The sequence below is a fragment of the Culicoides brevitarsis genome, chromosome 2 (genome assembly GCF_036172545.1).
Source record: "Culicoides brevitarsis isolate CSIRO-B50_1 chromosome 2, AGI_CSIRO_Cbre_v1, whole genome shotgun sequence".
Lineage (NCBI taxonomy): Eukaryota > Metazoa > Arthropoda > Insecta > Diptera > Ceratopogonidae > Culicoides > Culicoides brevitarsis.
The window spans coordinates 20,948,316-20,961,273 of NC_087086.1; the positions used below are offsets into that span (position 1 = coordinate 20,948,316).

The 12,958-nt window shown below is 30.4% G+C and overlaps 3 protein-coding genes across 5 annotated transcripts; 2 read left to right on the forward strand and 1 right to left on the reverse strand.

The window, feature by feature from the left end:
• Positions 1 to 45: 45 nt before the first annotated feature.
• Positions 46 to 6,101, reverse strand: LOC134828726 (uncharacterized). Its single transcript, XM_063841712.1, has 4 exons — positions 6,066 to 6,101; positions 550 to 751; positions 262 to 495; positions 46 to 201 (listed from the first exon to the last, which is right to left on the reverse strand). Exons 2-4 carry the CDS (start codon positions 595 to 597, stop codon positions 46 to 48), a joined length of 438 nt encoding a protein of 145 aa, XP_063697782.1. The 5' UTR covers positions 598 to 751; positions 6,066 to 6,101.
• On the forward strand, positions 2,303 to 3,814 carry LOC134828727 (uncharacterized). The gene is made up of 4 exons (XM_063841713.1): positions 2,303 to 2,832; positions 2,891 to 3,133; positions 3,203 to 3,585; positions 3,648 to 3,814. Exons 1-4 carry the CDS (start codon positions 2,303 to 2,305, stop codon positions 3,812 to 3,814), a joined length of 1,323 nt encoding a protein of 440 aa, XP_063697783.1.
• On the forward strand, positions 4,531 to 12,731 carry LOC134831150 (uncharacterized). 3 transcript variants are annotated; one of them, XM_063844810.1, is made up of 3 exons: positions 4,531 to 4,672; positions 12,047 to 12,193; positions 12,256 to 12,731. In XM_063844810.1, the coding sequence occupies exons 1-3, from the start codon at positions 4,654 to 4,656 to the stop codon at positions 12,729 to 12,731; spliced, it is 642 nt and encodes a 213-aa protein (XP_063700880.1). In that variant the 5' UTR covers positions 4,531 to 4,653. The 3 variants fall into 3 exon arrangements, with proteins under 3 accessions (XP_063700880.1, XP_063700878.1, XP_063700879.1); XM_063844808.1 differs by lacking the exon at positions 4,531 to 4,672 and adding an exon at positions 5,282 to 5,550; XM_063844809.1 differs by lacking the exon at positions 4,531 to 4,672 and adding an exon at positions 7,729 to 8,096.
• Positions 12,732 to 12,958: the final 227 nt, after the last annotated feature.

A 12,958-nucleotide genomic window follows, 5' to 3' on the forward strand; every position in this document is an offset into this window, starting at 1 on the left:
GGAAAAAATGAAATAAATGTAAAATATCTCAAAAAAATTATATTATCAATAATCGACAAATCCTTGCTGGGCATAGTCCAGCGAAACTGGTTCTTCATTACTGGCCGTTGTGATGCACGTGAACTGAAGATAAGCTGTATCGCAAGGATTACGTCCAGATTTCATTTGGAGACACTTTCCGCGTTCAGCGCCCGGTCTCATCTGAAAAAAATTCAAAAAAAAAATTATGATGCATTAGAAAAATATGAAACAAAAACTTACATAAGCTGGCAATTTTTCCAACTTGATAATCCGGCCATTAAATTCATTGACATAACCGAGACTTATTCCAACGCACATGATGAAACATTTATCTTCCTGCAGCTCCGTCACAAAATACGGACTCATAAATCTATCAATCAAATCATATTCGACGTCATTTTTATCGGCACACACTTTCAAACGATTGTTTAGTTCCTGTGATCCCTTGTCCTCCACCACTTGTCCACTTGTAAGCTGCAATAAAAAATTTTATAAAATATTTTTCTAAATATTTGAACATTTACTCACATGAAGCAACCAGATTGATGTCGATAAAAGCAGCTGTGAAACAAACATTCTTATTTATTAAAACTTCTAAATCTTTCGAACCAAATAATTCTGGAATCAAATCGATACTAAACTCATTTCACTGCGGTATCATAATTTTACTGCTGGAATGTCATTCGGTAATTGGTGAAAGTTGGTCAGAGATGAGTTCTGTGCAATGTACCTTCATACAAAAATAATTGTGTGGTAAAATAATAAACCGTATCAATTTAACTAAAATAATGATGCAAAAAATATGAATTCATAAAAATGCGGAATTTTATCGAATCATCATCATCCATGGGAAATTACAACGATAAATAGAGAAATTTCGAGAAAATATTACGAAATTCATAGAAAACAATACTTGAACCCGATATTGAAACATAAAGGAGCTCTCAAAAACTGATAATAAATAAAATTGATAACGTTCAACTTTAATTTCTTGACTAGGCAACCAAAGGCAAAAAATGACGTTAAAATATTGTACTGACAAAATTTCTCGAATATTGTGAAAATGTTGACCATATTAAATCACCACACATACTCGAGAGCAATTTGGCAGTTATATATGAGCAACAATAATGAATTTAATGTAGTGTTAAGAATTTGCGCACATTCGAAACAGTGCACATAATAAAATTTGATGGTGGTGTAAATGCGACTAATTGATAATAATAATAATAACACTGCAATAAATTCAATTATATTTAATGTTGTAATTTGGCAAATAAGGAAGGATGAGAATTTTTTGTCACATTAGATATTTCAGATGTTAAAAATGATACAAGACAACAATTTTTTATTTAGTTTAACACATTCATTAAAAATTTTCGTCAAAATTAAATTAAAATTATATTAAAATAAAATTACAATTATATAAGAATTTAAAAAAAATTAAAATTTAACATTTTATCTAATTTAATATTTTCGAAAAACTCGACTACAAATTTTAACAAGAATTTATTTTCTCTCATATTAAAAAAAAAACATAAATCAAAAATTCTTTAATATTTAACTTTTTGTTAATCTTTTAAAATATTTAAATAATATATTTTTCTAAAATAGTTGTCCAAAATAATGAAAATATGCTAAAATTATGACAAATATGCACTAAAACTCAAAATATGAAAAATGCAGTTGAGCACAAAAAAAATCGAAATGAAACATATTTCCCTAAATTTGATTTTTCGATATGACGACTGAAAAAATATGCATATTTGACTCGCTACATCTTTCCAAAGTTAAAATCATGAATACGACAAAAAAACTAATTTTATGTTTGTTTAGGTAGCTTATTATGTTAACTTATAAACATGTACTTTAAAAAATAAATTTTTGCTAATTATTGTCCTTAGCAGAACAGAGAACAAAGACAATAAGGCACCTTTTGTTTTCTATTGTACTTGCATAAAGGACTCTAAATTTTATTACTGCACTATACAAATAGCGAAAGTAGAAAACAATACATAAGAACTTCTAATTAAATCATAATTTTACTTTGTTTATGAATGTTTTTAGTTCACGAGCAACGTATGCCAAAAACTTTTGCGTATTTAGTTTTTACGTAATTAACAACTGTTTTCTCGAAATGTCAAAGCATTCAATCAAAAAATGATATACGCGTTTATCGAACGCAAATAAAAAACAGCTCGCACTTGTCTAAACTTTTCAATCAAAAAATCGTATAAAATCTATCATCAAAAATTTTGGATCTTCAGTCGTAAGCTGAATCATGAAGACTTTAGTTTTCCTGACACTTTTTGTGGCATGTGCCTTTGCACACACAACATTATTCAGACAATCACCTGACGATTCGAGCTCCAGCTCCTCGGAAGAAGTCATTTTTACGCAAAAAGCTGCTGTTCCGTCAAGTGAATCTAGTTCCTCGGAAGAAGTAATTTTTACGAAGAAAGCTCTACCAATTGCTAAAAACAGAGGTAGAAAGCATGAGAAGCACATCCAAACTCGTTCCTTTTGGCAAACATTGAAAGATGCAACCAGCGCGATAACAGAATTTTTCTTCAGAAGCAATTACCATCGTCCCGATGACGATACTAGATGGGAAAAGTACAAGATTCAGTACAAACTAAAATTCGATGATCCGGCAGATGAGGAGAAAGCTAAGGCTAGATTTGTGAAGAATCGTGCCAAGGTCCTTAAGCACAGAGACACAAACCCAAACAGTTCAATCGATATTGACTTGAACAAGTTTGCTATTATGTCATCTAAGGAATTCAGAAGACGCAAGATGGGTCTTACGCCGTAAGTTTTTATTTTGAATAATTAAAATAATAAACTTACCTTTTTCCAAATTTTACAGTGAAACTCGTCCAGAAGTAAGAAGCTTCTTCTCTTCCGATATGCTCCGTGAAAAAGTTCCAGACTACTATGATTCTCGTCGTACCCCGGGAGCTGTTACGTACATCCGTGAGCAAGGAGAATGTCAAGGTTGTTGGGCTTTTGCCACAGTCGCAACACTCGAAACTGTATTTTTCATGAAATACAAGAAGACATACAAGCTTTCCGAACAACAGTTGCTTGATTGTGATGGTTATAATGAGGGGTACGCATTTTTTTTTTAATTTTTAATTCTGGAATAAATTAAAATTTCATATTTTTTTTCCTTTTTTAGTTGTGACGGTGGTACTATGGATGCCGCTTTTAATTACATCAAACGTAACGGAGGTATCAATCCCCAAAAATTGTATCCATTTGAGGAAGAAGCGAAGGATTGCAGAGCCTCACCCTTGTACAATCGTCCAATTTTCATCACCGACGTGAAAGGATTCCCAAAACCAGCAAGGGCAGGAAAACCCGGAGTACAAGCAAACAAAATTGAGGAAATGATGAAAGTCGCTACTTTCCAACATGGCGCTGTAGCGATCGGAATTGATGCTGAGCACATGCAATTCTACAGTGGCGGTATCTACACAGGTCCTTGCACAATTGGCATCAATCATGGTGTCGCAATTGTTGGTTATGGCAAATGTCCCGACACCGGACTCGATTATTGGAGTAAGAAATATTTTTTTTTAATCATAAAAAAAGATAAATTTTTAAATTATTTTTTTCCGTAGTCATCAAGAACTCTTGGGGCACCAACTGGGGAGAACGTGGCTATTTGCGTCTCGCTCGTGGCAACAACACGTGTGGCGTTGCACAGATGCCTAGTGTCCCAATTATTGCTGATAACATCGATTTGACGAATGTTAAAACTGACGAACAGGTTGATGATGAAAATTAAAATATGCTAGAAAAATTGAGAAAAATTAAATGATTGACATGTTGACACAGTTTTATTTGCGAAGTGTGTTCGACAAAAACGTCACATAAATAAATATTTTTCAGTTAAAATTTTTCTTCCAACTACGCCTCTTTTTGTGAGATGCTTTTAAGGCGACTAAATTTTGATTTTTTGTCGTATCAGGATTTTAATCACGAATTTTGAAGCCAACATGTTTTTTTTTAATTCGACTAAGGTCACGTGACTTTAAAATAATTACATATATAAATTCTTGATTAATTTTTTGAAAATATTTTTTTGCGTGTATGTGGGTTTATGATACAATCAGTAATCATTTTTCGTATAGTTTTAATGCATATCAGAATTTTTTAAAGATTTTCAGTCAAAAAATGCAGAAAAAATTATTTTTTTCCATATTATATTTTAAATTTCTCTCTGAATTTTTTCGATAAAATTAAAGGGGTCGAGTGACAAAAAGGAAAATAATTAAATTTAGTTGCCTTTGGACGTTGATTGTCATACTGCCATCTATTTATAGGAAACTCTCTAAAGTCAAATAGGCTTATCTCGAAATGTTTGCGTTTCCACTCCAGACTTAAGGTAATTATTTGTACCTACGTATGTGTAAAAGATAAAAAAAAATGTAGAGGAGAGATAATATTTGAGGACTGCATGCCGTAAAATCGCGAAATCAGAATCAGTTTTAATTCGAATGAGCTAGACTAACGGTCGACTCTCTTTCAACCGGTGTTTTTTATTTCCTATTTATAAAAAGTTTCTTTAATTTATACGAAATTAAGTGAAAACTCATTAAAAAAAACTTCGAATATTTAAAAATCATGGATCGAGCGAGAACAGGTAAATTTAACACATAATAGTGGAGACGCCCGGCAATTTAATAATTAAGCGTGTACGTGACTTGGTTGTATTGCGGGTTACAGTAAAACTTGAATAATTTGGTATCCGGGAATTTTCTTCGTGAAATGAGAATTTTTGAAATTATTTTATGTCTTTGCAATGACATTAAGATATCTCACACTTGTTTGCGCGAATATGTGTGTCATTCTTCATTTCGACGCAATTACAAATACAATTTTGAATAGAGATAAAAATTTTAATTTATGGTTCGCTAATAATAAAATGGCTTAGTAGAGCAATAAACAATTGTGTGCTATCATTGTTTAAATTTCTACGGAAAATTCACACACCGGAGATCAAATAGCGTGCTCGCGTGTAAATTCAATGCTAATGATATAGCCCTTTTTACATAAGGAAGTGCTTCTTGATGGACAAATTGTTTATGGCTTATCTAACGACGACATATTTGGAACACTGAAGACGGATGGCTTTTGCGCGTTCAAATTCCATTCTCCTAAATCACGGAATTTCATCACATTTTCCGCCGTAAAAGTCTAATCTTATCTACTTTTTGTGTACTTTCATTGTTTTGAGTTAAGCTTTCACAGTCATGAGATCTGCGACTTAGTATTCAAGTTATCACAAATGTAGTGAGACGTGCTTTTGTGGACCCCCATGGCCACAAAAAAATATTTCTTTGAAAGTAACATCAAAATTTTGCGACAAATAAAAAATTTAAAACAAAATGCCGTCCGTAAGCTTCTTAGTGGCAGGTGCAGGACACCCGACACAACAAAGGAATGAAATTTCAACAAATGCAACGGCCGTTCAAGTATCTGTTGACCAGGTCACGAGACAAGTAAACAATAATAATCCAGGTATTTAATTTTTCAAACAATTATCTTTCTACTGCATGACCTTTCTTTTAATTTTTACTTTCGAGCCTACGTGCAAAATTAAATGCTCCTAATGAATGACAAATTACAACAGTGCATGTAAAAAAAAGAGAAAGGTCAAACTTTGAAATAAATATTGATTGATCTTATCAAGGTCTATCGCATATGTAATAATATAATTTAATAACAACACTGATAAAGTTATTAAAAAAATACTTATGAGTTGCGAGAGAAACGCCTAGATTTTAGTCGCATTTAAATTTATTATTATGATAATTAGACGATTTTACTCCATACAGAGTTTTATTATTAATTGCGATGATGATGATGAAAATTACAGGTTCTATTACACATTCTCAGCTTTATCAATATTGACGGATGATGTAAATAGAATAAAGTAACATTAGAATTAAATCGCGTTTTTGTCAGATAGCAGGCGCTATAAAAATTATTCAATCCTTAAATAAACAAGTGTCAACTATGAAAAAAAATTCTACCTGAAATAAAATGGTCTTTGGTGAGAAACAGGTTTCTTTCTTAATCTTTAAATCCTAAATTACGCGCTCGCTCTCTCTCTCTCTTTTACACACACTTAGACATTGCAAAATCACGAATTTTCAAGCTCGAGTTTTTAGCTTAATTTTAGGAATTTTGGGAATTCACTATGAGAACTAAAAAAACGATTTTTTGTTTCCAAAAGTTTTGAACAGGTGTAAACCATCTCCTTCAATAATCTGAAAATTTTTAAATTTGATTATTTAAATGTTGTAGAAATCGAAAGACCTAATTTAATTGCAAAAATTTTAAAAAAATTAAAAAAAAAAATAAATTATACTAAAACTTAAAAATCAATGATATTTTTAGTTTATGTTGACAATTTGTTTAAGTTTTTAGCTCGATTCAGGTTTGAACGTCCAAACTCGAGCTTCAAACAGACATCGAAGCTCGAGCTTATACTGCACTACATTTTAATATTTATATCACAAATCGAATGAATAATTAAGAAACCTCTCACCTACATTCAGACAAGCCATACTAAACCAAACAAAATGAGTAAACACATTAGTACATTAAATTTCCAACACTATTCTGAAGAGAGTACATATTTGCATGACGTCACATATCGTCGTGTTCCAACAATATTCAAAATGTGTCTTTGATTGTGGTGAGAATTTTTTTTTTTAATCTTTCATGCACTACCATGAACTTGAAGCATTTTTCTGTGGCTCGATAAAATCCTCTAAAAAAATGATTGAAGAGAGAATTTACTGTGCGTGTTGACTTTCTGTAGAAAATATTCTCATTATACGAGTATGATTGATCTATATGATATATGTAAATAAACAGGGACGAAAAATAATTTTATATAACTTGAATTCAGCATGAGTCAAATAAAAATAAATTTATAACATTTAGAGACTTCTGAGTCCACATATTTTAATTTTTGACAAATAAATATTTTGCTTAAAAAAAATCAAAACATTTCGATAAAATTTTTGACAAAATTAAATAATTTTTTATTACTTAACAAAAGTTTTTGATTTTATCTTTCAAATTTTTTTAAAAAGTCTGCAGAACTTAAAAAAAATCGTCAATTTGTGTAAATATTTGAATAATAAAAAAACGACCGAAATTTAAAAATTTTTAATTTTTTTGCACTAATTTTCATCGAAATTATTTGATAAATTTTTGCTGAATATTTCATAAAAAATGCATATTGTAAACCCACAAAGTGTAAAAACCCATGTTTTTGAATGAATGAAAACTTTCATTAATGATGATTAATATTAGTTACTGTTTTGGCAATTATTCACCAATTCATAATCCAAAAACCGAAAAATTTTCCATTCATAATCTTGAAAATCCTGGAAATTCCGAGAAATTTCATTCAGCATTCTCGGCTAAAAAAAACACAAAAAGATCGAGCTACATTGTCTCTCTTTCTCATTTAACGTTCCGCTCTAGTGTTTAATAACGCAGCAATAATGTATGCAAGTAAACAGACACACCACAGTACACAATTATAATCATCTACACGGTATATGAATACAAAATGAGTAGTTTTTTTTCGGTATTAGTTCGATACCTATATAGTTCAAGTAAAGACTGTGAGTTGCAAACAAACATTCGTAGAGATCGGAAAGGAAAATGTTATCATCATCGTTGCTCGTGTACACGATACGTGTGAAAAAATAAATTACTTTGCTTTTAGTAAACAATAATGTCTTTTTAAGTTGACATGCTAACGTCTAACAGAACAGTCGCGTCGAATACTTTGTCGTGAATAGTAACACTCGGGTGAAAAATAATAACAAAAAAATTTAAATATAGAACTCTAAATGCGTAAAAAATAAATGAAATAAAAAATTAAAAACAATAAATTGATACAGTAGTGCATTTAGCTCGTTTGACCGTAAAAGTCAAATGAACGAATTTTTAAATTAAAAAAAAAATAAAAAAATCCTATCAAAAAATGTTTCTAACGTTTCGCGCATATCGGTCGGGATCGATTGGCCCGCGTGTCCAAGGTAAAACAAAATAAAATAGAACTTTGTGCTTGTTTAGTTTAGTCATTAGCTGTAATATGTGAAGTTTAATTATAGATAAACGAAATAAAAATTAAATTAACATCTTAAAATTCACACCTGGAACGACAAGGTTCTAATCAAGTTCAAACTGGGTGTGTGCTCAAGTGGTTTGTGACAAAAGATGACGAAAGAAAACATAGCAACTACGTGTCCAATACAGTAACTCGTGATGAAACCACTATTATTTTGTGTGATTGCCCATGAACAGAATGCCGGTCCGGTTTAACATTGTTATTATCAGACCATTAGATTTTCATACATGACTAAAACTAGTGTAGAGTCATTAAACTGATTAAGTTTGACTAATCCGGTAAAAAGTTGATAACCTTCCGCATGTTTCCTGAAAAGGTCAAAAAATCATTGAAATTACTTAAAACGCAATAAGTCTTTATAAAAAGACGCGAAAAAAGTTCCTTTCTTTATTATGTTTAACTTATTTTATTTAAATGCAGATTAAGAGTTTTACCTTGTAAATTTTGCGAAATTGAGATAAGGTGTATGTACCTTAAATCTCAACATTTAAAAAAAAAAATGACAATACAAACAATACTTAACAACAGCGCCCATGCAAAAACTTTAAATGGCCTTGAAAGTGCTTGCTTGCAGCTAAATGAACATTAACTGTTACAACATCATCTTTGTTCATACTTAATTGCATTTTTTTAATTTATTTATTCACATTAGCAGCGAAAGTAAGAGTTTCTTCATCACGTGTTGTGGTTCTTGAGATTATGTCATAGATTAAATTCAAATAAAAAATAGTCGTTTAAAGCGGGAAACACGGAAGACTTGCACTAATTTATACATTACCTATTTTTTATGCATAAACCTGTATTTTGTGTCATCCTCACTTCTCGAATAGATTTGTCTTTCTTGTTAGTCAGTCAATAAACTGGTTTGGCATTGAATAGTATTTTATAAATATTATATTTTTTTTACGAAAATCTGAATAATGAAAGAAATAGTTTGTCTTAACCATAGATATTAATGCGCTTATATTTATCATTTTGGTCGAACGTTGACTTCGTTTTTTTTTCTTTTTCAACCTTTTATTTGTTTTTATAATTTGGTAGTCTAAATATTCATCCGGAATTAATTTTAGTGAATAAATGGGCAGATAAAGCGGAATTACATTTCCGAAGTAAATTAATTTTATCATCACCTTAACCTTTTATTAATTAATTAGGCCACAATAGGACGCTACAAACTTATTTCGAAGTTTTTATTCCTTGCTCCATTTAAAAAGTAAAAAAACAATATGTAGATCAAAAAAAAGTCATAAATTTCATTTAAAAAAATGTTTGTTTTAATCTTTTTGATAATTTTATTAAAAAACACTTTTATAATCATAATTATACAATTAAATTTAATTTTTTTTATAAGTTAAAAACAATAATTCTTATAATTTAAATCTCGAAAAACTTTCAATTTTGAGTTAATTTTTACAAAATTTTTGACTTATTTTTTTATCAATTTTAGTCAATTTTCTGAAATTATATTTAAAATATTATTTTCAAACGGCCAACATAAATTATTCAATAAAATGTTTATTTTTAAAAAGTATTTTTTTTTACTTTTTTTAAATTAATTTTCTAAAAAAAATAGAATAAAAATTAGAATTAAATTTATAGCGACACATGCAATAATCCATTCACTCTTTAATTCATCATGAAAACATGACAATAAAATATTAAATTATATATTATTAATATCTGATAGTAAGAGAGAGTGAGAGAGACTTTCGTCATTTTCCAATCACGTCATTATCGATTTTATCAATTATTTTGATGACGTCTTCACAAGAAGTATGACGTAAAACTTTTACTGAATGACTTTTCTTCCATTCATTGAATGGATCTTTAAAAATTTAAGTCAATATTTTAAAACCGACCGGAAGGCTTCCTCTCAAAACGCCTTGTCACGCACCATCTCATACAAAAAACACATTAGCATTTTTTACATGTGCCTACTATTGCCACACATGCTATATCGGTTCAAGGCCCACAATTGTTGCAACCAGTATATAATTGCAGTTAGCTTCATTTTCATGTGTTTTTTCTCTATACAAATAAATGACGAACATAACTGTAAAAATAAAATTACACACACTGCTTATATACATTAGAAAACCGGTTCTAATGCAAAAATTTATTTATTATGATTACGAAAGAATTGTTTGTGTAGCGGCAATTCTAAAAATAAGTTTTCGCACAAAAAAAAAGTTCAAAAAATCATCTTTGCAGAATTATTCCGAGCCGTTTGAGCGATCATGTATACATTTCTTCCGTTATTTATTTATTTTTAATATTATCTATAAATCATTGCACACTGACATAAATTTACAAAATACATTCACCTCGTCGACAGTGGGTCCAAAAGCGATTTAACATTCGCGACTCGCCGTACAAGTTTAAGTTATAAAAAAATTTAAATTAATAAAAAAACGTAAAATGTTGAAATTCGTATTTATATCCGTAAATTTTGCGGCATACATCATGTAGTCTAGCCAATGTTGTGTTGTATCGTCGTGATCATAAGCAAAAGAACTATACTATAAAATATACAAGTATAATGACTTCTTGTGTTTATTTACCACTAGCTGTATTCCTACTTTTTTATAAACTGCTTTTTGTAATTGAAGTTAGTCTTGAAATGGATTTGAAAGCATACGGTCGCGATTGTAACACATTTTCCGCTAAACTTTACAAAGTGATACTTTTAAATGTTGTACATTAATTGAGACGAACGGATTCGTTAATAAATTAATATTTTAGATGAATTCTGCGGAAAATATGGACGGAATGGGATGTAAGTGAAATCAGAACAATTTGAACCTTGAAATCATTTGTTTCACCCGAAAAAACAAAAGTTGTAAAATTAAGTTCTAATTAGTTAAAAATTAAAAAAAAATAATTGCTTGACCTTCAATGTAATGTTTACGACTTGAAACACACGCGTTCCTATTGTTCAAGCACTTGAAATTAAGACGCAAACTCATCGTTGAACGAAACTTTTGAAAGTACACAAAGATGATATAACACTAAAACGACAAATATTCAATGTTAAGGTCGCTCCAAATGAAACAAAAAGATAAAGCTCGATGCATTTCAAAATTGAAAAATGAATAGAGTTAAAAAAATGTAAAATTTGTAATCGAAAAAGACCGTTTTTTGTATTTTTTTATTTTTCAAAATTCTATTCTTTCTGAAATAAATTTCTTTTAATTTTTAACTCAAAATGTTCTTAAATCATTTTAAATTAGAAAATCTCCTTGTAAATACCATTGGTCAAATTTTATAAAAAAAATATCTCAAAACTTTTTTTATTTGAAATTTTGGACCTTAGTTTCATTTAGAGTGACCTTAAATTAAAATCAAATAACATGATGTCAACATAATTAATAAAATTGATACATTAATTTTTTTCAATCTCTAAAAAATTACTAGTTTTGTATGTAAAATATGACAATCCGGAAATAAAAGAACAAGAAGTTCCCATTAAACGGAGTAAAACTAGTTTGGGCAAAGATGTGTGAGCGCATCGACTAGTTTTTAACCATATGATTATCACATTTCGAAAAAAAAAATTAGCATACAATTCTTGTTTATTTAGCTTTATTATATAAACGAATGTTCTTCTACTTTGAAATTTCGTTGCTCAGTAATAATTTATACTTCATATCATGAAGATGTCGAATTTCGTTCGATTCGGGATCGATTAAAGCGCAATATGTCAGTTACGTTTGAATTTGTATCGCAGAGAATGAGCTCTGGTTACGACAATCCCAGACGAAACTCGTATTTTAGACAAAATAATCACGATGAAAATCGTAAGAGAAGTAGAGAGCACATCAATTAATGATTATCAATTTTATTTTTGTTTACTTTCAGTCATGTCCTTGGAGGAGGCACGTCGAACACAGAGACCGTATCGATATGGGATGATATTGTTGTGCTTGGGAGCTCTAGTGAATTGGCTAGGATTAGCTGAAAATTACTCGGAACCAGTGAGATATGCGGGAGTCGCTTGTATTTTAAGTAAGTATTGGTATTTCAAAACGCCATAAATTATTATTAATATTTTTTTTTGCATTTCCTAGTGGGTGGATTGCTGATCTGCACGGCCATGTGTTGCTGGCTTCATACACCAAGTAGGGCGAGTGTATCGGATGCCGATCAAATTAACGCCAATAACAACAACAACAACAACGAGGACCAAAATGTACACATAATTGCAATTAATGATAGGTTGCGCTGCGAAAAACCGCCAGACTATGAAGCTGTGACAATGGAGCCACCCAGTTACGATGACGCCATCAAATTAGACCCATCTGCCTTGCTGCCGCTATCGAAAGCCACACTAACCAACGACACAATTTTCCTTATTAACACAACAACGGCACCAATTAATGCACTAGAAACGGTGCGACCGTCATCCTCACTCTACACAACACCAGAAGCGGCCGTCATTTGCATTGAAAATGTTTGCGAACACACATGTGATAGTAGTAATACGGCTAATGAAAAGAAAATAGACGCAAAAAGTTTGCCATCGACACATGATGTATCAAGGTGATCGCAACTTGGTCAAATAACGAGTATTATTGCTAGAGTAAAGTAATATTTTATGTGTCACTCGCTGCAGAAGTGAACGTTCTATGCCAAAGTAGAAATTATGGACGAACTTAGCTAAAAAAAAAATAGTTAAAATTACTTAATTTTAAGTTTCTAGTCCACTAAAGAAGATAGATTTTATCGATAATTGTGATTTTGGTAATAAATACCTAAAAAATTCTAATAAAT